Source organism: Strix aluco, chromosome 21 (genome assembly GCF_031877795.1).
Source record: "Strix aluco isolate bStrAlu1 chromosome 21, bStrAlu1.hap1, whole genome shotgun sequence".
NCBI lineage: Eukaryota > Metazoa > Chordata > Aves > Strigiformes > Strigidae > Strix > Strix aluco.
The window spans coordinates 9,774,341-9,802,276 of NC_133951.1; the positions used below are offsets into that span (position 1 = coordinate 9,774,341).

The 27,936-nt window shown below is 37.3% G+C and overlaps 1 protein-coding gene across 1 annotated transcript in view; it reads left to right on the top strand.

The window, feature by feature from the left end:
* The first annotated feature begins 10,558 nt into the window (after positions 1 to 10,558).
* The window catches only part of ANKFN1 (ankyrin repeat and fibronectin type III domain containing 1), a 62,956-nt gene continuing 45,578 nt past the window's right edge, over positions 10,559 to 27,936 (top strand). Inside the window, exons 1-4 of the mRNA XM_074847382.1 lie at positions 10,559 to 10,744; positions 18,012 to 18,222; positions 22,777 to 22,971; positions 24,382 to 24,495. Of these exons, the coding sequence (XP_074703483.1) occupies positions 10,559 to 10,744; positions 18,012 to 18,222; positions 22,777 to 22,971; positions 24,382 to 24,495 (706 nt within the window). The remainder of the gene's footprint in view (positions 10,745 to 18,011; positions 18,223 to 22,776; positions 22,972 to 24,381; positions 24,496 to 27,936) is intronic.

Here is a 27,936-nt window from a genome sequence, read left to right on the forward strand (position 1 = left end):
GCCTGGAGGAGCTGGGGCTGCCAAGTTCAGTTTCTTTTAGTCGCTTACATCACGGGTGTCTCAAATATTTCAAAACACTTGGGAAAATTGTTTCATTGGGAAATTTTCTAAACTTAGTCCAAACACAATTATTTTTTCTTCAGTCACAATTTCAGAATTTCTTGAGTTTGATCATATCTATGACCGATGAACTGGGAAATATTTGTCTTTTTTATGAATATACTGAATACTTTTGTGTCTCTGTGGATAATAGGTTATTTGCTATGGATTTGGATCAAGAACGCTGGCTAAAGGAACTAGTGAAACAGTAAGACTCAGATCAATGTCCTTGAGGAAACACAAGAAACCAGGGAATAGGACAGAGAATTAACAAATTGGCAAAAGGGTATGTGTGAAAGATGATAGGTAAACAAGGAGCCAGAGAGGCAGAAACTGCCAAAACCAGAGTTGGAATTTACTACAGTAGCTTATATGTATAAAAATTTGCAAGAAAGAATAAGTGTGGGGACAAAGAAAGATACACTTTTATAGTCTTGTTTGGCTTTTGGGGTTTTGTTGGTTTTGGGGTTTTTTTTACTTTTCCTACTATATAACTTTGGCTGTATGAAAAAAACACTCCAATATCTTGTTTCAAGGAGTAGAGTCACTTTAACCACCTTTCTAGCCATGGATTTCCAAAATGACAGAGCATACAGAAGCCAGACAGAGTTGGCCTGACCATGCTACTTTGGGAGGGAGGCTGGAGATCCCATTCCCAGGTATCTGATCTGCCTGGCTACACTGCTCGAACCCGGTCACAGCAGTGTGAGCCCAGTCACAACAGTGTACCGGACGTCAGATCTGATGTTTGAGCAATATTTGTTCTTTTAGGGGGACTGAACAGTCTAAAATACAGGTTTGTCTCTAATGATGATGACAGCTTTGCCATTGAGTGATTAGGAGGTAAAGTCAGGCTCCATGTGATGTCAAATTCCAAACGTTTGAGTGAGTTTCTTTGCTCGAAACTTCCCACCCAGTTTCCAGACTACTGGCCTGCCAAGCGTTTTTCACAAACTCAGTGTATGCATAACACTGAAACACAAGGTGATATAAAACGTAGGAACGTTACTTTCTGTGTATGGAGGACGTGCTTGCTACTGAAATACCACCTGCAATTAAGTGTTGGACACTCTGTGCTTGGGCCAATGCAATACCTGTGTGTGGCTGCTGCTCCCTGGACCACACCAGGCTCTGGAAGAACCGGGTGGATACTGCCATCTATTGCTTGGCGAAAGGAAAATGAATGTCTCCAGCTACCCTGAGATTGTACACAGAACAGCTCTGTGAGCTGCTCATCTTCCGCATGAGAACAGCCTTCCTCCCAGAAATGTTACCGGTGTCCAGAAGAATTTTCTAAATAGAATTAATGGCCAATACAATGTGCTGCCTGGCTGCTAAAATATCTGTGGTGTATAAAGCTGGGAACAATGCAGGGTAAACATTTTGGTAATGTGTCAGTTACTCAGCCAACTTGGGTGGCCTCTTTAAATGAAATGTACTGCTAAACATACATCTGCATAAAAATGTGCTGCTTTAGCAATAGTAATAATAAGAGCAGCTTGTGGAATCAGCTCATGATGTGTACTGAAGGTAGGTAAACTTTTAGAGTGATCAAACATGGAATGACAATTTGTCGCAATAGGTTAAGTAGTGTAAGTACACAAACAAAATATTCTGTTCAACTATGAAATATAGGCAAGTGAAATAATAAATGGCTGACATCTTTGGAATGGCTGACATCAATGGAATCATCAAAGGCTAAGAACGTGCAGGTTTCTATACAAGATCAGACTAATGGCTCTGCTTGCATGTGTTTTATCATAAACCCAGGTTTTAGTTTTCTGTAGGTCTTTTAGTCTTCTCCATTCCCAGAATTAGATGTAGGTGCCTCTCATACTTATTTGCACACATTCATTCATCATTTTTAGTAATTAATTACATGGTTTTATCATTCAGTAAATTTATGATTACTTCTCTTACCTTGCTGAGTGTTGTTTTATGTCTTATAGCTTTTGGACAGCTGAATAATGAATTTATATTCATATAACAGGAAGATTAGAAATATGTTTTCTGGATATAAACAATGTAATTGTCTTTCATAGAACTAGCTTGGGCAAGAAAACGCCTTTTACTATTCTACTAAATAATGTTTGGGTAGCAATAGAGAAGTACTAAGCATTACAAAAATTGAAATGGCAACTGCAAAAGGACTACTTTCCATCAAGAAAGAAAAGGGGAGAAGGGGGAATATTGACTCACAAAGAGAAACTGCTACAAAATGTTTAAGGATAAACTAGTTTCAGTAAACTCATTTTAGCTTTCCCCCTGAAAACAGCTGGAAATTGAGAATTCCCTCACAAGTGAGTTCCATAGATGGGGTCTATACAGACCAAAAAAACTTAATCATGGATTTTGACTCAGAAGAATCATTCCTATTCAGCACAGCACTGAAAATGGAATTTTTGTGCTTACATTTAATTTTAACTAATTTAGACATTTCAGATTTTCAGCATGCTTTTTTTCCAGATAGTATCCCAGTGTTAGAGAGGTATTCAGTGGTTTTCGAAAGATTTCCAATTTTCCTCCTGTTGGCAAGGAGCAGTGACCTCAGTCAGCTGTCCTGTAGCCTTCTGACTAATGATCCTTAGAAGCAGCAGAACAAAAGAGGGGATCCTATACACATATAGCCTGTGATTTTCACGGTATAGGAGAAGGAATGTTGTGCATAGCATATTGTCATAGCACTTTGTAATTCTCTGCTGCAGCAAAACATGCAGGTAGTTGCATCTGATATTCTTGTTATGTCTTTGAAATATATATATATGCATGTTTACATACATGCACATATATATAAAAACATGCATATGAGCATGTAGAAAATATCTCAAAAAATGATTTGGTCCATATCCAGACTGACTTTAAAAGTACAGAATAAGTTCAAGTCCCATGAGATACAAATGTCAGGCCCAGCCCAGCACTAGATTTTAGCTTCATCTACTTTGGCAAAAGGATGCTATTTGGTATGAGGTACAGTACCCTTAACTGAGTTTTGAAGGGTGGGAGAATCAGACTGGTCACCAGCTTTTTTTGGGGGAGGTTTCCAACATTTTCCAGAAATCAAGCATCAAGTCTGAATAAAGCCAGTGAAAATTTTTCAGCAGATTTTAACAGTAGCTCGGATATCCCTTTAAAAACAATTAAAAATATCTTTTCTGTAGATATTAATGATCACTGATCACAACAGACCCAGGAATTAGTGTGTTTAATTTTTTTTCTATTGCTAGATGTTACACAGGAGTGTTCTGGTTGCATGAATTTAACCAAGTGGACTGTCCAGGAAGAATAACGATTTTCTAGATTGTTGTTTATCTTTGTTTATTGTCTACACTATTTTAGAATTCTAAGGTTGTGCATGGTTATTCCCTATTCTGACTTTGTAACATTTTTGTGGGTTTCTGTGGGATCCGGCATTTGTGGGTTTTGCCCTATAGTAAAAAAAAATCTATTTTGAAAAATCACTGTTCTACTATTTTGGAAGCTCTTAGAGCAGACATTACAGGATCTGTTTTAGCTGAAATGTAGGCATCAATAAAATATGTTTTTCTTATTCATTTAATAGTCTTTTTTAAGCATAACCTGTTCAGGCTGGGAGCTCTCAAATGATCTTGCAGATGTCCCATAGCTATGGATATGGTTGCTGCTTTTGTTGCTATGATTGCAGACAGCTGTAGTGATAGCTTGCTTGAAGAAAGAAGAAACAATACATCACATGCAACATGCATTACTGGACTGAGTGTAGGACTGTGATTCTTTCCCTTTTTATTGGTTTAACATAAAACTAACTGCTTTAAGATGGCTGCATTAATGTCTTTTTGCTCATACTTCACGGCAAATTAATTACAATTGCAGTTTTGTTTACTCTGGCAGTAATTATTTTTTCTACTTGCACGCTGTGCTGCTGATCAATTTTAAGGGATACAACAAGCTAAAAGCATACAGAAGTCATGGCATCTTTGACTATGGAGGCAAGAGCTTTATATAGGAATTAGTTATTCCTATAGCTGCACAGGTAACTAGGATAGAGTTAAGGCACCAAACATTTTACCTGTGATACACCGCTATTTGCTTTAAATACTGTTTTGCTCTGAGATCTTACCAGTGATCTTGGACTTCAGTATTTGCTAGTAATAAGCTTTTTCATATCTGATCATTCATGCAGTATAAGGAAGAGGTTTACTCGTTCTGCCCAGAGGCTGAACCAGCAGAGACAGCAAAGCCAATGTGATTCATTGAATGAAGACAGTGGACAATTACCAGCAACTTGTTCACGTTTTGTCTTGGATAGCCTAAGCTGGTAAGTCAAATTTAACTCTTTAATGCATATATTCTTAATTAGGAGTTTCAAGTATAAAATTGTTCTTAAATATGTTTATGAAACACATAGTGTTGAGTGGTTTCTTGGCTGTTGTGTTTTCCTAAAATCAGAAAGATGCTTTTGCAGCTATGCTGTGTCTTGCCAGTGCACCTGTCTATACAGTGCAGCATATATGTGCCACATACAACAGACAGTGATCTATGATTTTGATATTTTTTCTCTCTCTGCAGTATGTTTTTAAAATGACATGAATATTAGGTCAGTATTTGCCAATTAAAAAAAAAAAAAAAAGCCTTTATAAGTAAGGGTAACTAACCTATATTAAATTTTAGTAGAATTTGACTTTCAAAGCACCCTGCTGTTGGGGAATAAAACAGTTACTTCAGGGCTTAGAAGCACAAGTAGAAATCCAATCACAAAGGTTAAACTGCAGTATGTGCAACATGAAATGTGTGTTGGAAGACTTTGATCACTGGTTTGGTACATGCTATAGCATGCTATAGTCACACAAAAAAGACTGGCTTGGTGGCTATTTCCAGGGTAGTACAGTAAGTGTTTCCTCAGAGAACTGCCATAAGACTTTCATTTTGTGTTTTTTTTAATTCTTGGAAATGCAAACTACAGTTAATTATGAGTAGTTATATGGTGAGCTGCTGTTGTTATTCTGTCTTGTTCTGCCTTTTACTGAGAAATCTTGTAACGTGCTGCTTGTTGTAGTTCTTGCCCTGCTGTGAGAATGCTGGTCAGATCACACAGGGCTACTCCAAACCATATTGAGATGTCCTTATCATTTAATTCTGACCTATGCTAGGTATGTGCAGAGGCTTCCATAGGTGAAAATCTCCAATGGGAGAGTTCTGGACATCACCTGTTTCTAAACTGTCTTTGATATACTGTAACAATTTCAGTTGTGACAACTGTATATCCTCAGGCTAAGTGCATTTCAGTGGGGGGATTTGTTACTTCAATCAAGACAATGCATGTTTCAGGGTTTCACTTGATCAGTGAGGTGAGGACATGGTTGTAAAAAACCCAAAACATGACTTAAAAAAGGAGCCTAAAACTGCTCTTACAAAATAGTTTATGTCTGTAAAAATAAAATACCAACATCCAGTAAAAAAGAGTAAGTTTTCAATCACAGAATCATGTGAATTGAGCTGTTTTCCTTATTTCTTATTATACATTTTACCCATGTTTTTGCCAGATCTCATTTTCATTGCTCTCTACAGCCTAATAAGATCACACTTCCAGAAAGTTTTCCAGAATATTCAGCTTACCTTTACCTTTTCATTTCATACCTTGTATGTGACTAGAAAACATGTTAAGTATGATTAATCTTTAGTAGCATCTTACTGTTTCAGTACGCTGGTAAAAATGCAGTTCATTTGTATTATATTATTCCAGCTATTGCTTTATTGTTCCACATTTATTCCATGCACTATTTCAGGATATTGATGGTTAGTATACAGGAAATGTTTCTGTGTTTCAAGTCATTTGTAATACAATGATTCTGTGTGGATAGTAAAGATGCCACCTGTTTTATTGTTGAATAGCTGCAATTTTTACAATGTTTACTTAGCTTCTCTATAGACTCACCTGCTCTTGACTTAAGAGAAACTTTCATGAGATTATAAAAGATTCTGTCCTCCTCTTACATTAATGTTAGTCTTGGGGATCTGCTCTGGCTGTGTACTGAAAAAGCTTCCATGCATTAATTGTTAGTATTCTTAGAAGCCATTGTTTAGATGGTTAGTAACACATTATAGTTTTCTCCTGAATCTATAAAGCCTGTTTCATTGACCAGATCAACGTGGGAAGGACTCTGGCAACCCCTAGGAACTGTAATAGTTGGAGTCAAGCTATGTTTAGATAGAGTCACTATGAACAGTAACCCCTGCTATGGGGAACAGGCCTGAGCAGACTTGGTATTAAACAGCTGCTAGGCGTTTCTGGGATGGAGGCATAGGCTAGCAGCCCAAAGATACCTAAATTTGCGTTGGTCCTGAGACTACACCAGCATCCTAGTGTGCTGTAACATATTTAGAGAACCTAGTTTCTTTTTACAGTGTACATATTGAAAGAGAGAGAACTGACATGCAAACTGAGTTTTGAATGTGTATTTGTAGATGTGTGACTAGAGCACCTCTACCAAACCCTCAGATTTCCAGGAAAACATCAAAAACTTGAGAGGTGCTTCTCCTTTACTTGATCAGGCTAATGTCTCCTCATAAAAGAAAATGTTACTGTCAAGATGTTCTCTGTAAAATGTTGGAATCTCTGAAAATAACTTCTCTACTTCTCAAGAAAAGCTTGAATTTGATGACTTTCAAGACATTCTGTGAAAGTCATCTGAGCAACAGAGTTTAAGATGATGGATACAAATAAACTTCCCACATTAATGGAGGCTGGAGAAGAGATTGGGTTTTTTTAGGAGTCAGGCTGGCAAAATTTCTTTTTAGCAATTATTTTAATCCTCAAGAGTATTGTCACAGTACTAATTCTATGAGCCAGAAGCTCTACAGCTTCTGTAAGAGTGACTTTAAATATAAATAAATGCCTCTTCACATCAACACCAAAAATCTCCAGCTAAGATCAGCTCTTCTTCAACGGCTGGCGTCTCCCCAGACAACTTAGGGATTTGAAGTCAACAAGCAGGTAGTTTGGTCTAGTGAGATGGAGGGAGGAATTTATCAGCCTAGGGATGACTGATAAAAGCAAAAGCCATGTTAGCTTTGATAGCGGGTATTAATAGGTATGAGAAGTGCTACTAAGTAGATATGCCTAATTTATTTAATGTAAACTTACTAAATGCCTACACAGTTTCTCAGTAAGTTTCCATACTGGCATACAGGCTTAATGAAGCTTGGAATCTCTCCATAGTGTCATATTGTGCAACTAAGAGGTGCTGAGCCTGTTGCTTTTCATATAAAAAAATTATAATTCTGATGCAAACACAGGGGAGTATTGTGAGCTAACTTTGAATTAAGTATTGGATGGGTCTACTCTTATTTTTTTGTCCTCATCTTGATGATGATTAGGTTTGTGTGGTAAATGCAAATTGTTCTCTCCCTCATGAGTTTACTACAAACTGTGTGGTATTTGGTATTCAATGACTGTACTCTTGAAATCAAATTATTTGGGGAAATTGAAACTTCCTTTACAAACATGTCTATGACATTTATTGGCCTATTTTAATCCATAATTTGGGACTGATTCTTGACCCATATTTTATTGATGAAAGAAGGAAATTCTCAAAAATGGAGGTAAGAGGAGAAACTTATGTGGGATATATGCTAATAAAAACTGTGGCAGTGTTACTCTAACTAACTGTGAATTAAATTATAATTATGATATATTGGTAAATTGCTGAGTTTCTTTAAAATACTAATAACTTGGAACAGTGGAAGTTGGGTAATCAGCTTTGGGGTTAATCAGCTATTTCTTAAGCTTATTTTTAACAAATATCTCAAAATAAACTGAACTGTTGAAGCTATGCTAAACAAAGACAGATGTGAATGAAATCTTTGGACCATTTTATTTCATGTTTATATTCCCAAATGGCTACATGGATGCATCTGTAAAACAAAAGGCTGTCTTCAAAGTTTGTCCAATATTAAAACTCAACACTTAGCAGCAACCTCCATACAGTAAAACCTAACCCACACTGATTCCAGCACGTGGTTCCAAATAATTTTGGCATGTCTGGAACACTTGTGAAATGGCATTGGTGAGCATAATTGTAGTGTTACGTTCTAGTCTGACATTATCAAGCAACTTCTCATGACAGAGACTTTGATTAAACATATCTTGCTATGTTCCTTGGTTTCCAGTCAGACTTTCTATCTAGTCTATGCAAACTTGCCATTCAGGGCAGAGAATAAAATGCTTTGTTTGAAGAGACACTGATTTCAGTTAGTCCTTGTAGGCGCTGCTGAAATGCATCTAATAATTAAAAAGCAGGATGAATTACTTGTGTGAGCCTCACACTACCTTTATTCCATAAGCTCAGAGAAAAGCAGTCCAAAATCATTGTAGTATTGTCTCTCCCTGAGTCCATTTCTTATCATATCCACTCTTCCACATTAGTTCCAGAGATGCAGCTCACATAATACCCTCCTGATAGCACACACCGTTGTTCTAATTTAACAAAGTATTCTCACCACATATGACAACTATGTTGACTTTGTCCCTCTTCATTCAGAGACTTGGTCTCTCTTTAATACCCCATGAGCTTGGAGAATATGTGAGATTACTTGTAATCAGATACTTTTGTGCTCAGGATGTCTGCTTCCCCACAATTTACAAATGAGAAAGGAAAATGTAGACAGCTTATGAGACCTGGGTGGTGTCTTTAATCATAGGGACCAATTCATGCCAACGAGCAGCCTCAACAGTAAAGAATGTTTAGTAAAGAATGCTTTTAGGATTGTAAATAGTTATTAGAGTCTGGTCCTGCGGTCTGATATGCTTAGATGCAGGCTGAGACCACAAGAACAGGAAGCTACAGGATTTGTATCATAGTACAAAAAATCTAAAGCTTATTTCCAGGAAAAGATAGTCTGAAAGGGTAGCCACATTTACTGTTACAACTGTGAGGTTGTCTAGAGAAATATTCTGTCTTATAAATGTATACACACTCTCGGCAGGAAAAAAGGAAACGTGAAGAAATTGTGCATTTTCGTCACGTTTTCACTTACAGAGATCCTGGGGATAGTTTCCCTGTACTTGCAGTCGGGTCAAATCTGATTCTTAGTTTCTCTTCAGACAGGCAAAATTATTCCCACATAAAGTGTTTCCAGAGAGTTAAATGTTAATTCAGTTTTTCCTAATATGGAAAAATTACTGTAATCATAGAGTATAGAAAGTATTCTTTAGTTATAAGATAATATGGAAACTCTATTGGGCTAGGTAGTCTTAGAGAGAGGAGGCAGTCCCTCTTGGAAAAGTTTGTAGTGTAAATGGATAGGGCAAACACAGAGCAGGATAAAGTTATACAATATAGAGACAAAACCAGTGCCTGTCCACTAACTGAGGAAAGAAACTACTCAGTATGAAACTGTAAACAACAACAGTTAGAATCACAGATTATTTTAACTGTAAAACATAGAGTGTAAGGCCTTTGTTTGCAATAACCTGGACACTAGTTGGCCACAGGTAGTTTAAATTAAAAATGCACATATGCCTCATTATGCCTACAACAGAGCCTAAACAGGCTTTCTGTGTTTCAGCTGTTATTTGCTAGAATATAATGCCTTAGGAGTCTTGGTCACAAAGCAGGTTCCCTCCCTGCTAAATGCTCTTCAAAACTCTAACAAAACCACATTCTCTGTAGCAACGGACTTTCATTTGGATGATAACATGTCAGCATTTAATGCAAATTAAATGTAAGTTCATGCATTATTTCTGTAGTAGCTTGTGATGGGTTCAGAGATGAAAAAGTATTTTGAATCCAGCCATACTTCCTGAGTGAGAAATACTGCTTTGAGTCTCTAGTGAAAGATAATCCACCCACCCAACTGAAAACGCCACATGCTTTTGGAGCACACAGTTTGCTAGCAGATAGTAATGTGGGATATAAAGCACATGTCTTGCCACAGTTGTGCTTGTGTCAAACTTAAATCACGACCAGTTAAAAAATTCAGTCCTGCATTGTGTTCTGTAACCAGTTAAATGTTTTTCCTCTCAATTGCTTCAGTTTTGTTTTAAGAAACCATTGTACTGACAAAACACAGATTACATACATGTTGTCCAAATTGTATAGTAACATTTACATTTGGGGGTAATTTTTTCTGACACCTGTGTTACCAGAACTCACTCTGTCAAAAGGCCATTCCCTTCATTAAATGAAACCCCTTCTCCTTATACAAATTAGCAAATAGTTCTGAAGTGGTCTGTTTCATTTTTCCATCCTTAATTCTCCTTCCCCATAGATATCCATGGGACTAATTCCATAAAGAGCAATTTGCAGTTGAAAAAGCCCAAAAACGTGCTTCTGAGTGTTCAAAACCTGTCTGTGTGAAAGTGATTTTTGCCATAGAAGTCTTGCAATGTGCATCTCAATGATACAGTTCTGATCAATGATGCTAGTGTAGCAAAAACTTGTTAAACAGCTGTTGTTTTTCTTCTAGAAACTACTAGCTGAAAATGACACAGCAAATGCATAACTTAAGTCTCCTCCAGACTAAAAAGAACAGCGTGCCATCCTCTCCAAATGCTGCAAAGCGGTTATATCGGAACCTGTCAGAGAAGCTTAAGGGGAGTCATACATCCTTCGATGAAGCATATTTCAGAGCTCGATCTGACCGGCTCAGTCTCCGTAAGACCTCAATGGTAATTACTTGATATTTATCAAATTGCCAATTTACTGTCCTATTAATCTCCTTATTCAATTTGCTTTTAATCTGTACAATTTTCATCATCTCACTTTGTTCCCTGACCGACGCTGTACGTTCTTCCCAGACATACCACTTATGGTTCTGTGTCAAAATAAAGTCTGACCTTCTTGAAGGCTAAAGAAAAGCTACCTTACTCAAGTGATGATGCTTTATTTTAGGAGTAAGGTCTTAACTTGGCATTAATGTGACAAAATGTAGATTAAATATATACACAGAAGTACTTCTCTTACAAGAAATGAAGAAAAAGTATTTTGAGAAAACTGAAGATGACTGTAATAGAAGTTCCCATTTTTCCAAACAACAGAGCAAGTGGAACTTACATGCTGTGACAGAAAAATGCAAGGTTGTTCACAGACTGTGGTGTGATGGTCACTAGATAAGACCATGGGAAAAGGAGATCACCCAAGAAGCAGTCTGGCCTGGGTGCCCTACCCCAGTTGCAGAACACAGCCGAGCACTCTGGTGCCAGTATAGGAAAGCATATAAGCACCTGCTGGATTTACCACTCACAAGTGCTCCTATTTATGCCAGTGCTGGTGAAGTTACACAACCTCCAGCAGATACATTTTGAAGCATGGACTGTGTCCTTGAAATAATAGCACAGTGTAAGTTCAGTGCAGAACAGAATCTTTTATATTTGCTGGAGGAAGATGAACCTACTGTTGATACTGCCAAAACAAAATAATTTCCCCTTTTCCATAAGTAGGAAGAACTGACACATCCTTCAACTTCTTCTCTGAGTTATTTCGAAGAGTTCCTCTCCACTTCTGAAGAGCCATGACTTATAACAGTGTCTGTGAATATGCCCGGAGACACCTCTTGGAACCATTACTCTGCTGCACTAAAGCAGATGCTTAGCCCAGTGCAGGTCTAAACTCTGAATATGGTTGGGCCAGATAATAAAAATATCACATTTTGTCAGAATAAAAAGCACACTCTAGACTCCTTTAACACACACAAATCTTTGTTATGTATGAGAAAATTCATATGAATCAATGCCAAAATTGAAAATAATTGTAAAGGCAATTCAATGATCCTATCTGCTAGGATCACTTCTTTCTGGAGGTCAGAGGACCCATGCATGCTCCATGGAAGAGCTAAGCTGAAACGTAGCTCTAGTGCATTGGAAAGTCAAGAGACTGTTGTGTCTCTCCTGTGAAGAAAGACTATGATCTGAAGATAGCAGGGGATCATGGCTCCTTCCTCTCAGCTCTGCCAGAGCCAATAGATTTTGTTTTACAGGAGAAGCCTGAAACTCAAACACGGCTTCATAGCTGAACAGCCTTTGCACAGGAGCCAACAGCTGTGCTTTGAGGCAGTGGGCTTCCAGATGCTTTCATTTTGTAGGGAACATTTGAGTTTGGGCCTCTAAGTATAAACTGTGGGAAAAGATTCTTTAGACGAATTTTTAGTCACTATCTTTCCTTGCCTTTTTTTTTTCAATTGCAAGCTTGTGTGTGACTAAGCAAGTGAAAGAGAGGAGGCTAAGCTAGTGCTGGGGACCATGCCAGAGCAGACTGACATGTAGACTGAATGAATGCCAGTCTGTTAGCATATATTCTGACCAGTGTTTCTCTAAATATACACTTAAAATTACATGTTCCTTCAAATATGGGGTCTTCTGTCATACTTAACTAATGAGAAGAGAAATTGCAAATGAGCATAGCCCAAAAATTGAGGAGCAGTGTACTGCTTCTGAGGCTCAAGTCCTCTGCTGTCCATAGAACTAATTACTTACAAACTCACTTCTCTCCCTTTTCAGTCCAGATCTGTCAGGCGGTGGGTGTGCCCATTCAATCAGTAATTGTGATTAGGAGACTCGATTTTACATTGTGATTTGGATGGGGGTTTAACGGGATGTAGACTTACTTGTCCTAACTTTGTTTCCCCCAACCCACTACGCTGTCATGGGACTGATGTAGCTTTTGTCACTGCTGACCCACAGCAAGCACAGGTACCTCTAGGTATTATCAGTCGGGGGGCTGAGCTGGTGTCCACAACAGTCAGTGAACAGACTCCCACTGAACTCAAAAGGCTTTGGTTCCCATTCTATCCGTTCTGCCTGTTGTTTTCATAGTTTTCCCTAGAAATAAATAGCAATGAAACCATCAGTGAAGGGATGGAAATATTCCAGGTCAAGTTGCTAGCTGATGTATTTTCTAATCATTGAATTTCTGTGCTACAGAGCTAAGTCAATGACTAAAATCATGTCTCCAGACAAGTGAACAACACTTGTTAGAATTTGTTTTCTTTCAGCTTTGGCTAGGGAAGAGTTTTCTTTCCATTCTCTCTTGCTGTGCAACACTTTCCATTCAGTAAATTGTTGTCTTGCTGCAGACATAGCAATGTCCTAAAATAGCTTTATTCTTGAACTCCTGTTTATCAAAACAAGTCTTTGCAGAAACTACTTTAACATTTTTTCCAACTCCAGTAGCACATAGTGGACTTTTTCAGTAAAACCTAGAGCAAATATCTTGAAAGGGGCACTTCATTTTAATTAAGCTACATAAGATTGCATTTCTAAACACTCCAGCACTGAATCACTTACTGGAACATGGTTATTACTTACTGCAAAGCAATACTGTGGTCCTTTTCAGTTTATACATTTGTGCATCAGAGTAACACCTAAATAAATTAATCACATAGCACAGCTGTCTAGCTAATGATTGGAGGCTGCAGGACTGAGTCAATGAAAAAGCAATGTAAAAACTGCCCCTAAACTTTACCTGATCACTTGTAAATGTGATTCAGTTTCTCTTTGAATTCAATGGTTTTGCCTTTTCAGAGCAGAAGAAAGTTATCTAGTAAATGTAAATGAAGGCAGAAATTAGAAGGATCTTGTTAGTATTTGTGACAATACCAGTTGGACTAAAATTGAACATGTGAGTCTAAAGATACTATGTCTTACCCCTCTTTGAATTTCTTACCCTCGGGCTGCAGATGTCTGAATAATGCTGCAATACTAGAGAGTCTTTTACACAGAATATGATCAACTTTTTGCAGAAAACTGTCTAATCTTCAAATATCTTTGAAGATATGCTGACGATATTTTCAAATACTCTGTTTTCTGTGTGAAAGCAAATAGTTGGGGAAAAGTTGGTCAGGTGTGTAGAATGTTTTTCTGGACTTGGAGAGCTGGGCTCGATGCAGGCTTCCAGATGGGACAATTTACTAGCATGACTGAAAATGTGGTAGATATTTTGCTGTCTCACCAGGATATTTTTTCACTGAAATAGATATAGCATGGTTAGATGCACACTGCTATGTGGATGAGGGATGCATACATGCCCATATCACAGTTCCCATGTTTTTATACTCTTTGAAGTTAGGAGACTTGCCAACATATTTCAGCCTATTGCTTGTGTCTGAATTGTTCATTTGGAAAAACTGATATTTGCGATTTGGTCTCATAATTGTTTGGATTGGATGAAGTAGCTTGTAAAATTCATGATCTGTTTCTTGTTTAAATCGGTGTAACTTTTTCAAACAGATTTCTAATGAAATAAAGAAATAGAATTTTTTTAAAAATTTTTTCCCATTCAGTGAAACATTCTTGCCAACAGATTAGCTGTCAAGAGCGTTTATGAGGAATTAACTTAAGCATGTGCTTAGATTCTGTTTAGCAATTTACTTAAGGCCAAAATTTCACAAATACTTTGGATATTTCATTTGGCAAGCAAAAGTCCAAAGATGCCTTTTCAAAGGCATCTAAACAGGTCTAAATCTTGATAAATTAATCCAAAAATAACAATTCAAATCAAAGTTTTAAAAATAGTTCTACAATAATCATTCAGGTAGGTAGAATCTGTTGTTAAAGTGTGCATGTATATATTTGAAAAGGGCCAAATGCTTTTGTCAGCCACATCATTGGGTTAATTTCAGCTGTAATGCTGAAGTTAGCCATCTTTTTTTTATTACGTAACAAGGATTTTTTTGTTTTTATATAACACAAGAAATTCCTGAGATGTATGACAAGATTTATTGAGTTTCACACAAAATTGGAATTAAAGCCAAATAATGGTATTGAGCACTTAGGGTAGCACTCTACAAATGCTAACTCATTTAATTTTTATGCACATACATAAAAGCAATTAAAAGAGAATGACTATTCTGATTTCAAAAAAGGGGGAAACGATGTATGTACCCAGTGCCACAGAAGTGGAAATGTAAACCGAGAAATACCTGGTTTCCTGTCCTAAGTGAGCACCACAAGCCTGTCATTGAGTGATATCATCAGCTGTACCTTTTTGTTCTGCTCTCAGATTGTTAGCTGGTGTTTCCCAAAAGAACTTAACTAAAAATGGAAACTAATGTAGTCATTCAGTTCAACCAATTCCCTTCGTAGTAAGCTCTTTATGAATTTACTGTTAAATAAGTAGATTTCCCTAGCTGTGACCAGTTACAAGAGTAATATGATTTTGCTTGTTTTCTGATTGGATCAAAAGCAGGCGCTTCTGAAGCATAATTACCCTTTATTTCCATAAACAACAGTATAAAGGAAGTTCCAAAATCAGTAGAAAACCAATTTGAAATGGGTGTGAACTGTGATGAAATTAATGCTTTTTAGAATGTTGATATATATTTTTGAAGAATTGGTGAATGTATTTTGCATTTCTAATAATTCATATGCAAAACCAGTCTATCGGTTCACAGTTCTGCATTCATAATAATGAACTTTCAAAGAGCAAAGGAGCACAGCTTTTTTTTTTTCCTCTTTAGGTGGAACATCAATGATCTATTTATATGAATTCTGAGTACATAGCACAGTGACATACAGCTGTTAAATGCATATCTTTGACTTGAGTGGGAGTTGGTGACATATAGCACATATCAGAATCATACCATTAATATAAATATTTTGTAATTATAATAAAAATTAATTAAAATTCTTTTAATTTCTAGCCAGAGCCCTTCATCCCTTCAGGGTAGGGGCAAAATGCCAGAATAAGAGTAAGATCTCTGATTTCAGGATGATAAGGTGTTATATAAGCAACACAGCAGATGTGTGGAGCTACTGGAATTAAAAGAAACATTGCTGCATTGCAGTAAAAATTTCTGTCATTTTTACCTTATAATAAGAGAAATATGTGCTGGCCTCTTTTCTAAAATTTGTTGGAGATGTGCCCTCTCTAATGACAGTATATATCCTTAAAGGCAATTTTTTGCCTTGAACAGTGGGGTGGATAAAGAATGATAAATATTGCTGCTTGCCATTCAACTTTTTCTGAGATTTTTTCTCTTACACCTAACACTGAAGTATGATCTAAGAATTTGATAATGAAATTAAATCTGAATCTTACAATCTAGAGAAGAATCTGAAAACAGGAATTTGACACAGACTCATTTTGATGAAGCACTTGTTTAAGTAGTGTCTTTTGTTCTGCATAGAAATCTACAGAAAAAATATTTCTCCAGCGTGAGTTATTTTCTGTACTTAGATGTCTAAAGGGTAGATTCTCAAGTCGGCACTACTCTCCTAGATTTGCATAGTTCATCTCACTCTTAGGTAGTCGTCTCATGTAAGTATCTCATTTGACTATATTGATAATTTTGGGTAAGGATCATCTTATGTACATCTGTCTTCTTGTTCTGCTGATCCCTAATATTCAGCATAGGTGGGATCCATATTAAAATTTTAAGATAACATCATCTTTGCCATTGCTTAGTGTGGTACCAATACTTCACATACAAAATGGTAGACCAGATCTCTCTCAGGTCTGAGAATTTCTGAAGACACTTTTAACTTCAAGCTCAACTGAAAAAAAAAATGTAGAACTGATCAAATTCCAAGCTGTGGACTCTAGTTTTCAGAACTGCTTGTAAACCATTAGTTTATGCATTTTAGGAGGAGACAAAAGATATTCCAGCAGATCAGTGCTCTGTCAGAAAGAGTTGCTTCACTGAGAGCAAAACTTGGACAAGTATATGCCAAATAAAACTGCATCAATTTAAAAAAGAAAATGAAGTTTTAATGTGGCTGAAATGTTAATTTCTAATCACAGAAGACGGTTTCAATTCAATATTTTTTTCATATCATAAAGAATACATTATTATATAAGAATTTTCTCTGTGTTTCCTCCATGTGGGTTTCAGGGCACGGGAAGTTAGTTTACATCATCTATCTGGATCGCTTGCTCTCTTAGGTATGCATTTCTTTAGTATGCCAGTTGGCACAATATGTCTACGTATATCTCAGTTCCTTTATGTGACCACATGCTGAGCTCTCCTTGCTTAGCTGGGCCTCTTGCTTCTACTAATTCATTCTTAAGAGGAAAAAAACCTATTGGGTAATTATGGCAATAGGACACTGGGAGAGAATTTAAAGAATCTTGGCAAATAACATGTCATTACTGTAGGCTCCAGAAGGATGTTCTCATAACAGAAACCTGCAGGCCATGCTACTCTCCTGCACCTGCTTCTCCTCAGCTCAATTAAGAAACTATATGTCTCTTTGTATTATAACATTCTTTTACCTCCTTGACATTGGTAAGGAAAAGGTTCAGTGGTTCTCCCTGCCTGAGAGTTTTTGGTTTTGGCTGCTTGTGTTCTCTGCTGTTCAGACACATCACTTTCTGGACATGCATGCTAGACAGTCAATTTTTTCAGTCTCACTTTTACTTCTTTATTTAAGGACTATATGTTTCAAAGCTTCTTCTAGTTACAAGTTAAATGCAAAAATGTGTGCATCTAGAAATGACTGAAGTGTTGGAATGAACAGCTATTACTAGCTCACACTGGAGCTGTGAAGTTTTTTTGCTCCAGAATTATCTTGTTTGATTTGGATTTTGATCACCTGAGTTTGTAGATTTTTACTTTAAATTTTGAGTTTGAAAAACTCAGTAGTCCAATACTCTGCCAAAATCATAGTCTTTCACCCAGTTGCACACTGAAAACATATAATATTGCTCATATAGTTTGATTACAGGACAGATGTCTAAATAAGTATGGGTTTGCTTTGTATGGGTTTGAATCTCACTTGAATCTTCCCACAGACCTGAAGCAAGTTCAAGCACACACAAGTCCAGAGGCAGACCAAGCTCAGTTTTGCTGCAAACAATTTCCATGTTTCTAGCTGAACCTAAGCTGGGGCTGGAGAATCAATATTTTATAGCAATCTCACAAAACACAAATTTTCTCAACGTATTTTTAAAACACTGACATTTGAATAGTTTTACTGAATTTCTGTTTTTATTGATACACAGAATTTCCAGTGCAATGAAGCTATGTTTGAGGCCGTAGAACAGCAAGATCTGGATGCTGTTCAGATTCTTCTTTATCAATACACACTGGAGGAACTGGACCTGAACACACCAAACAGTGAGGGACTAACCCCTTTGGATATTGCCATTCTGACAAACAACATCCCTATTGCTAGGACCCTTCTACATGTTGGAGCAAAGGAAAGCCCACACTGTAAGTAAAGAACACGAACTGACTTAGATAATTGTCTGTAGGAGATTAGACTTGCTGTTGTTTTGGAAAATTAATTACATTACACAAAAATTGCTTGTTTTATCATAATGAAGATTATACCAACAATAGTACCACACTGCTGGAGGACATTTGCAGCAATATCTGCTTGTTGAATGCATGCTCAGTAGATCTTTTTGGTTCTCTATGTCAGATACACCAACTGATGAATCAGGTTGAGCTTCTAATGTGATTAACACTGGGGCAGCTGAGTTAATATCAGTATTGAGAAAAAAAATCTTTCAAAACATGGAAACGAACTGAGTGATTCAAAGATCATGGTCTGAAATATGGAGTTTGTCATCAAAATTGAAGGGACGATGGGTTGTCTAGACTTTGGTTTATTTTGATTATCCTTTTGATTTTGGCTATGCTGCCTTCAGGAAACAGGTTGTGTTGAAATCTATTATTTCCATTACCCACAGACTCCTCACTCCTGGTCTTCAAATGGCCTAAAATCCCACTTAAATGAGAATTTCAAAGTTCTACAGAACCAGAAAAAATCTAAACACAAAACAGGCTTCTAACTTTACTGGAATACCAATATTGCTTATAACTACATATTGTAGTTATAAAACTCCTTTGTATTCCTTCATGGGCATTTTTATGCACAATTTGTGGGTTGGAGGGTGACTTACCAACCCAATTAATCAACCGTACACCATGACACAAACTCTGACGCCTTACTTGTGTCTAAAAATACACCAATGTATGCGAATTTGTTTTAAACTGTCAATGCCTATATTTAGGACATTCCCAGCAAGGCTATAATGAGACTGTGTTTGAGGGGTTCGGCCACTGCAGACTCTGCCATTAATTTGAAGTTAGTTAAATTAACAACATTTAGTGCTGGCATGTCAATCTCGGTGCTCCAGGAAATTGCACCTTGAGGCTACTAACATTGCCAGTTTTTTCACTGGAGAGTGTGTGTGCATGTGCGTGTGTGTGTTGAGTTTTTTTGCCAGACCCTCAGTGTTGGTACACCTTTATTGCTTTTCTATGTCCACAGCACTTATATTATCATTTATTCTGGCCTCCTTTAACCTTCCCTGGAGATTTTTGCATAGTGTAGCTGCTCAGTGAAAAGAGTTTTTTAGTTTTATATTTATTTGTTTATTTTTCTGTCATGGTTCATGACTGAGGCTTTAAAAAAAAGTGTGACAGCATTTAGAGTACATGATTGACTGCTGAAGCAACATTCATTAACCATGACAAATCTAGAGGAAAACACAGTCTTGAGTGTTCTAAACAGCAGTAAAAAAGACTAAACTAATTTTTCATTGACCTCATCTGTAAATAAATGCAGTCTGATGGCGAGCAGGGGCAATCATAAATTAGTATTCATTTCCTGTAATTAATGCAAACATGCCTATGAACACAGAGAATATGAATATATAACCACCTCATTTCCATTTCAAAATATACCCACCAAATTTCCACTTCACTTATCTTGATTTTTAGTTTTTCTGATTGAAATAATGGATGAAGCATTCTCAATAAAAAGCAAATGATTGTTTGGTTTGGGTTTTTTTACCTTAAGGGTTTACATTTGCTACTTGAGAGCAAAATACAAAAAAGTTATTTTCAGCAGTCAAAACAAAGGTTCACAGCATCTTTGTATGTGGCTTCATTCTTGTGGAACTGATAGCAGTCACTTTCTATTTTCTCTAGTCTTTCTGCTTTGCTTTCTGTACTTAACCAACCCTGTTAGAATGAAATCCATTCTGTTTCTATGATCTCAGGGCTGCAAGAACATGCTCCAGCAGACAGTGGGAGCATTTTCTTTTCTCTATGATGGGCAGTTGAACAAGGCTTCCCCAGGCTGAGTGGGAGGGGAGAGGATATCAAGGTAAAATTCTGACTCACCCCAATTTTGAGACAGGACACAAGCATCTCTTAATCTGATTGGAAGTGTATAGGGCAGATGCACAGATCTGGGAGACTGCAAGGTAGAGGAATTCCCTGTTCCAAGTGCACACCAAAAGCTTCCTACAGAGAAGACTCTTGCTCTTCCACTATATGAACCGTAGTGATCCAGCTGAAATCTCATTACAGTCCCTAACCTAATGCTGTAGAAAAGAGGATCTGGAGGACAGATAGCTTCCATCTGTATCACCTGGATTTCTGCCTGGAATAGGAACAACAGCAGATAAAGCAACAAAAAGTAAAACTATGATCTTCATTTCCACATGGAGCTCAGACTGTATAAATCCTTACAGGAACCAAGCATCTCTTAAAAACAAAGAAAGATCAGAGAGTACAGCATTTAAAATATTCATTTAGTTGGGGAGGAAGCAAAGTCCACTGTGTAATCTTTTCAGTTACTCTTATTCATCATATACTTCATTGTTTGGCTTGGCTTGTTCATGTGAACTCAAATAAAAATAAGATTAAATTGTCCAGTGGCTGATTGGACACATTTCCAAGGCCTGACAACTGTGGATCAGAATCTTGATTAAACAGATAGAGCCAGATCCTCAGTGAGAACTTGAACCAATGCCAAGTTTCAATCACCTGAAGTTCTGGCACATAAAATCTCCTTCCTCAGTCCTGTTGTGCTATCAGATGTGTTGCATGCTTATGGTAGGCATGGATCCAGGCAACCATATCGCCTTTGGCCTCCCAGTAAACAGGCAGTTCTGAGGATACCAGCAGATTCCAGTAAGCCTGGCCATATGTCTCTGATGTCCATATGAAGAATGATCAAACTTCAAGAAGGATGGCTTCAAGCCAGCTTCTGAAAGCAAAGTTGGGGGTTTTTTCCAGTCTTTTTTTGAGACACACATTCTTCAGAAACAATCTTTTGGATGTCAGAGGTGTTGAGTAATTCTTTGCTCTCCTCCTGTGGCTTTAGAGATCCCATGGCACTTTTCACATCAGTACATAGGGTTATTCTTAGACTCTGATAAACTTTGACTGTGATATTGTTATGAGAGACAGAGGGCAAAAGTTAAAATGAGAGGTTCAGACTGGATAAAACAAACACCTTTTTCACCATAAGGACAGTAAAGCAGTGGAACAGGTTGCCTAGAGTCGCTGTAAAGCCTCCATCCTGGGAAGTTTTCAAGACCAGACTGGGTAATGCCATCAGTAACTTGGTCTGACCTCATAGCTGATCCTGTTTGGAACAAGAAGGTTGGACTAGAGAAGGTCCTTTCCAATTGGATTTGTCCCATAATCCTATGATTCCAGTTTAGGAATAACACATTCATATGCGCAGACATCTTCCCTCATGTGGTTTTTTGATGTCAAAAACCTGTCAGAGTCTTGGTCCTTTATATGGTACAGTTTGATGTTTTCAGAAATGTCCACTGCTCGTGGCTTATCAAGTGAATGATTGGTGCATCCTGTGCAAGAGTCATGCTGTTCCTGTAAAAACCTTAGGGAAACCAAGAGCCTGGTTGTCCTTACATAGCAACTCCCCATCATTGCTAAGAGTAGCTGCTTGTGCTAGGGCAGTGTTTTCGGTAAATAGGGGCCTTTTAAATTAAGGCTATCTCAGAGCTCTTCCGCAAAAATACAAGACACCAGAGAAAAATTATTTTCTGTGATTTCAGAATTCCTTCTCCTGTACACTATTCCCTGCATATTGAACATCAGATCAGTGGTTGCATTTGCTTTCAGATTAAACACCTTTACAAGTCCTATTTTCTAAACTGCAAATAATTTGAACAATTTGAGGCTAAGAGCATTTCTGATTCACCACATTTCATTGTATAATCAAGGGGCTTAGGGTAGTCTTGTGGACTTGGGCTAAAATCAAACCTACTTCAGTTTGTAACCTATGCAATCTTCATTTTTACCTTTATGTAGCACGCAGTAGTTCATACAGGCAATCTGAACTGCTAAACATCAAATTAAAGTTTTTCTGAGTACTGGAGAAAACCAAAATGTCCATGTGTCAAGCTGCTCACTATCTGTCCAGTCTGTCAGAGGACTAATTATATAGTACATGGGCAAAACTGTGGCACAAAGAAAACCTGGAAAGAGATGCATTCTATACCAGCCATGGCCCTCAGGCACAAAACTCTCACTTTTAAATTTGCCGATTAGATGTCTCTTCGCCTGTAGAGATTTATATATTGTATGTGTTTATTACAATTTTCTATTTTTCTATGAAAGGTTATGATATTATGGCAAAGTAGGGGTTTCATAGAAACCAAATGCTTTATTATTTTAGTTTGGTTTTAGTATTCCATTAATTTAAAACATATATGCAATTTCAGTCTAATTAAGACATTTTAAAGCATATGAGAAACATTGGAAGATACAATCTGATCAATTTATTCATGTTGTTAATCCCATTCAAGTGGTCAGATCCTTAAGTGGTATAAATTGGCACTTGCTGACAAGATAACTACTGGAAGGCAGTATTTAGTGATGTCTGATATAAGGTCAAGGATTTGACCTTACCTGTGTTACACTGGAATGCGTAAGGCCAGAATTTTGTCACATAGGTCCACCAAGCAATTACTTACTTTTCCCTTTTCTTGGTAGTTGTTAACATGGAAAGCAGGTCAGTGCATCTGAGTACATTGGTCCAGGAAGCACAGCAGCGAGTTACTGAATTGTCTGCACAAGTGATGAATGAAGGCCTGGATACAGACAACGCAGAAAAAGAGAAGCAGCTAAAAGCATGGGAATGGAGATACAGGCTATACAAGCGCATGAAGTCAGGCTACGAGCATGCTAGTAAGTAGAAGAAAGTAGTTGCAAAATTCAAGACAAGCACTGCTATGAAGCAGATGAATGTTACAGTGGGAAAACTGAGGCATACAACTACATGGCCTTTCTAAGAATGAGAAGGAAATTGATGTTAGAGCAATAGAGGACCAAATATCTAAGAGCAACAATCACATAGCTCTACTTTAGGAATTAATGAGACCTCCAGACTCTTGGTTCAGGATCTAATGATTCTGTCCTGCTTATTTCTCTTTACATTTACTCCTGGATCTCAATTAATGTGCTCAGAGTTTAAACCAGGATGATTAGAAAAGAATATATAAATAGGGAGGAAGAGGGACTGGGGACATTGGCCTTTCTTCTGTTGTAATTTGATATTTATAAAAAAAATAATTATTCTGTTTTAGAAGAATGGAGTTCTAAACATTTGTTTGGAATTTTATTGTATACATAAAAGTTGTGAAAATTTAATCTTAATTTTGGCATCCATGTATAACATTTCATCAGTGCAGTCACAGATTGGGTCACTTTAAACAGTTGTGCAAGTGAGTCTGCACCCAAAGTAAATGTGAATTTGGGCCCATGGGAAGGAGTAAACAGGGCTGAATTGTTTCACGTGTAGATCTTTTAGCTGTATCCTATTCAATGAAATATAATCATTGCCATTAACATTTTTACAACCATCTTTAAATAAATGTACTTACAAATAATTTTCTCAAATTTATTGTATTCTAAGATTACTTCTTCAAGACAGATGTAGTGCTCCCCATATTAGATACTAAATACAGGAAATACAGCAGTAGTGTAAGTCAATATAATGATTTTTTAAATCAATCCCAGCAGTAAATTGTGACATTTTATGTTTGATTTCTGAACTGACTCTGATTGATATTCTGTGAATTAAGCTTTTTTAAAAAAAAAAAAAAGTTAAACCTCAACTGACAACTGTATTTTGGAACTACTACACTGAAACATTTGTGGAATTTGCAATTTCTGAATCACAATAATGTAAAAACATTTTCTGTTATTTGATAAATTTGAGTTTGTTAGTGAAACCATAAAGGTTTAATTAGCTCTTTGTGGTTTTGTCCTTTCTCCTCTCCTCCTACCCACCCCAAGAGATTTATAGGGGCTTTTCATTGACATAATTAGCATGAATCTGTTTTATTGGGTTACATATATGCAGGAAGATATTTTTAACCGAAAGGAGCCAAAAACCATGATAGAAACAAATGGTGTCTGCAGGATATTGTTAGCAGGGGCACTAATTAAAATGCTCAAAAGGCAGAGAACACAAACACCTACAACCCAAAGCTCACAATTGCAGGGTGATTTTCAGTGGGTTCTTTGAAGACTCAGAAACATTGTTTGAATAGGATTTGTTGTGCTGAAGAGCTGATGTTTTCTCTTCTCTCCCAGGAGCCCCTGAGGCGCCAACCAATGTCTGTCTCATGGTAACAAGCAGTACATCACTCACTGTCACCTTCCAAGAACCTCTGAGTGTCAACTCAGCTGTGGTGACCAAGTATAAAGGTACTGGATTTAGATATCTTTCATTTACCTTAACAATGTACAAAACTTTGAGGGCTAAGTGACAAAGGTATTTATCTACAAGAGCTTATATTACAATGCTAGTAATGTTTGAGTTTGTTTTCCCAGTTAATAGCTGTAGAAGTGGAATTTTCTTAAAAGATTCCCCAAAGACAAAATTTTTATTAAAAAAGAAAAATAAATTAACCAAAAGATTTCTCCATGAGTGCTTTGAAGAAGTTTGCTTGACTCACTGTGGTTAGGACATCGGCTCAATGACTGGGTTGAGATGAGCAGTTATAAAACACAAGCTAACTTTTGGTGCCTGTGGGCTTCTGAAACCATGTGTATCCTTGTAAATGCCAAACCCACACCATCATTCCTTAAAGGAATGCCTCTGGAAGCTGAAACTTTTGGCAGAGGCATCATACAGCCCAACTAATTAGCTATTCCAGGGCTGCCACATCATTCTTGGAAGAGCAATACGTTTGGGGTGGCACCAGTTAGTTGCAAAGTGGAATGAATAGGAAAATGCTTCCATCTGAATAGCGCTGTTGAATAGAAATGGTTTTAAAACAGAATTTCTGTTCCACAGAAAATTCCAACATTAAAAAAAAAAAAGTTTTATTGAAGATTAGAACAAAAATGAGAAATTTTAAAATTTCCTGTTTAAAGGAACTTCCAGGTTTTCTAAAATGTTTGGAACAGTAAGTTCTTCAGTGTTAAGTGCAGCAATCCACAGCCTCCATCTTCCAGTGGGAGCCCGAGCCCTTCCACAGGTCAAGGAACTGAAAGCACTGTTCTGAAGATCTGAGGCCTTCTTCGCCCAGCCCAGGGGAGTCAAGGAGGGGGGACCCTGAAAGTCCTCTTAGTTATTTCCCACTATGTTTCTCTTAATGTTTCCTGTTGTGTTTGTTTCTTTGTATTAATAACTAAAACTCATTTGAGAGGTACTTGAACCTTGTGTTTCCATACATATAGCAAGAACCATAATGGCTGTGTTGTGGGACAGTCTATTTCATGTTTCCATGTGTGCGTGTCACAGGGATTACTTCAACGGGGGAGATTCGGAAAGCCCCAGTCTATCAGGGGTCCAATAGCTCATGAAGCTCTTCTGACGGTGGGACATGCTGGTGCACAGGCTCCATGGGCAGCAAGCATAAGCACCCAAAGGACTGCATGAGTTTATTTTGGAAAAGGCAGATTCTCCCTTTCTTTCCTCCCCCTGCTTCTGGTCAGAGCTTCCAGTCATCACTGGCTATGCCCAATAAAAAAATTTTTTACAGCGCAAAAATAAAACCCAACCTCCCAGACATCGCTACAGCCATCAAAGTGATTCCATTCCTGATAGCCTCAGTAGAAGGGTAAATTACTGTATTACACCTAGTCAGCTGTGCAGTGCTGCAGGAAGTGTGATTTTCAAAAACATCAAAGCCCTTTAGAAGCCTAAATCTAATTTTCAGCAATGGGTTGGGTTGCCAGGAAACTAAATTTCATTTAAGGGCTTCCTACTGCCTGATTTACTTGTGAAAATGATACTTGGGCTCCTAAAACACTTAAGTTCTCTTGAAAATATCAGCCTGCTCTTTCTAATACACATATTTTAAACAACCTTGAAATATTGTCCACACTCTAACTATAATGATTGTTGATATTATCACAGTAAAGCAAATTCCCAAATAGAATTGGTTTTTAAAATAATTTTCTAAAGGTTGTAGTGTTTTTCTCTTCTGTATTCATTTGGGTTGAGTCTGTTTTGCACCATGTCACTTCTGTCTTCTTTTTGGTATTTAATTTAATTTAAAATTCAGAGAAATTTAATTCAACCTGACCTAACTTTCTAATCAGACTAGGTAGCATTGCCATTGTATTTTGAATTACCCTCATTGGTGATCATTTTATGCTTTATCAAGTTGACAGTTAATTTTGCCAGAATGTTCTTTTTAAATCCTTTATCCCAGGAGGCTTGCATATTTATGGTTAGATAAAAAGAAAGATCATTAATAGCTCCTTTTGGTGACTTTCGGGAATTAATTAAGCACTGGTTGTAGAATTGTTTATTACATTATGGAGTGAGATTCTTTGTGCTAGTTTGAGGGGTCATAAAATGAACCTTTCAAATGATCACTTGCAAGAATGATTAGAACCAGCTAGCAATTACTAGCCCTGAAAAGAGAGCTTGATAACATTGTGTGAGGATCTTTTCAGTCAGATATATGTAAACCTCCTATGCAGAAAACCATCTAAGCGTTTTGCTAATTCCTGGACAAAAATAAACTGTTAGGGTTTTTATTCCCTCAATACTTTACCATTTCTTTTTCTAAGCAAATTAAAATCCAGGAGCATTTGCAGCAGTGTTTAGGGAATACCTGCTCATTAACAGAAGCTAATAATGTTCTTTTCTCCGGACCTGAATTATAGGGGATAAAAATTGACATCAGTTTAGTTTAGTTCCCTAAAAACAGTGAGAACCTGCCAACTCCTTTTTTCTGTGTTTTTTTTTTTAAAAAAAAAAACGTATTTTTTCCAAAGCTTTATTTGCCCAAATGTCATTTAGAAACTGGGCTTGGAACATTATCTGTCTGCTGTTTTCCTGTGTGATCTTTTCCCTTGTTAGCTGTATAACTTACAAATAATAATACAGGAGAATAATACTTTGCACTCACTCTCTAACCACTAAAACCATCTCACTTCATTAGGAGATTTAATTTTAACCACACACGGTGAATGGGTATTGACTTTGGTGTCCCAGCTGGATGGCAGTTCAGTGACTGCATTCTGTTGAGCCATTTCTTTAAGGAGCCAGAGTATTCTTTACTTCCTCTCCTGGATTGTTGTTTAATGTTGCAGGCACCATCCTAATGGCTCCCTTCAGTTTCCCTCCAGAGAAGGCTACAGCGTGGTGGTGGCTGACATGAAATGATTCCTATGTATATTGTAACTTAGTAAAGTGTTTTGAGGCTGGAAGCAGACAGGCATGACATAAATCAATAACAATAGTAATAATCTGCTCCATGCTAGAAGAAAGATTCAAAGCCAGAGATACCTCACCCCAGCCAGTTTTAGGAAGGATGTGAAGCATCACTGTAATATTGAGAAGAAAACCCCCTGCCCTTGGCTAATCATGCCCTAAAGTCAAACTTCACATCCATCCTGGAAGTACTTAAGACCTGCTTTAGTTTTACATCTTTGAAAACACAATCACTACGTTCCACACTAACATACAAAATAACTTGCCACAGTTTGAAGCTGGGGTGGACCTTCTGTTTACACTGTCATATTGTTACTGCATGATGTAATATTATCCTAGAGCTACACTACTGTAGCTATCTGAATGCAAAAAATCCCAGCAGCAACATAATCCAGATAGGTACCACTTGACTCCTAGAAGCAGTCCCAATACAGCCAAGTGCTAAATGCTTGTGGGGCTTTTAAGAACTGTTG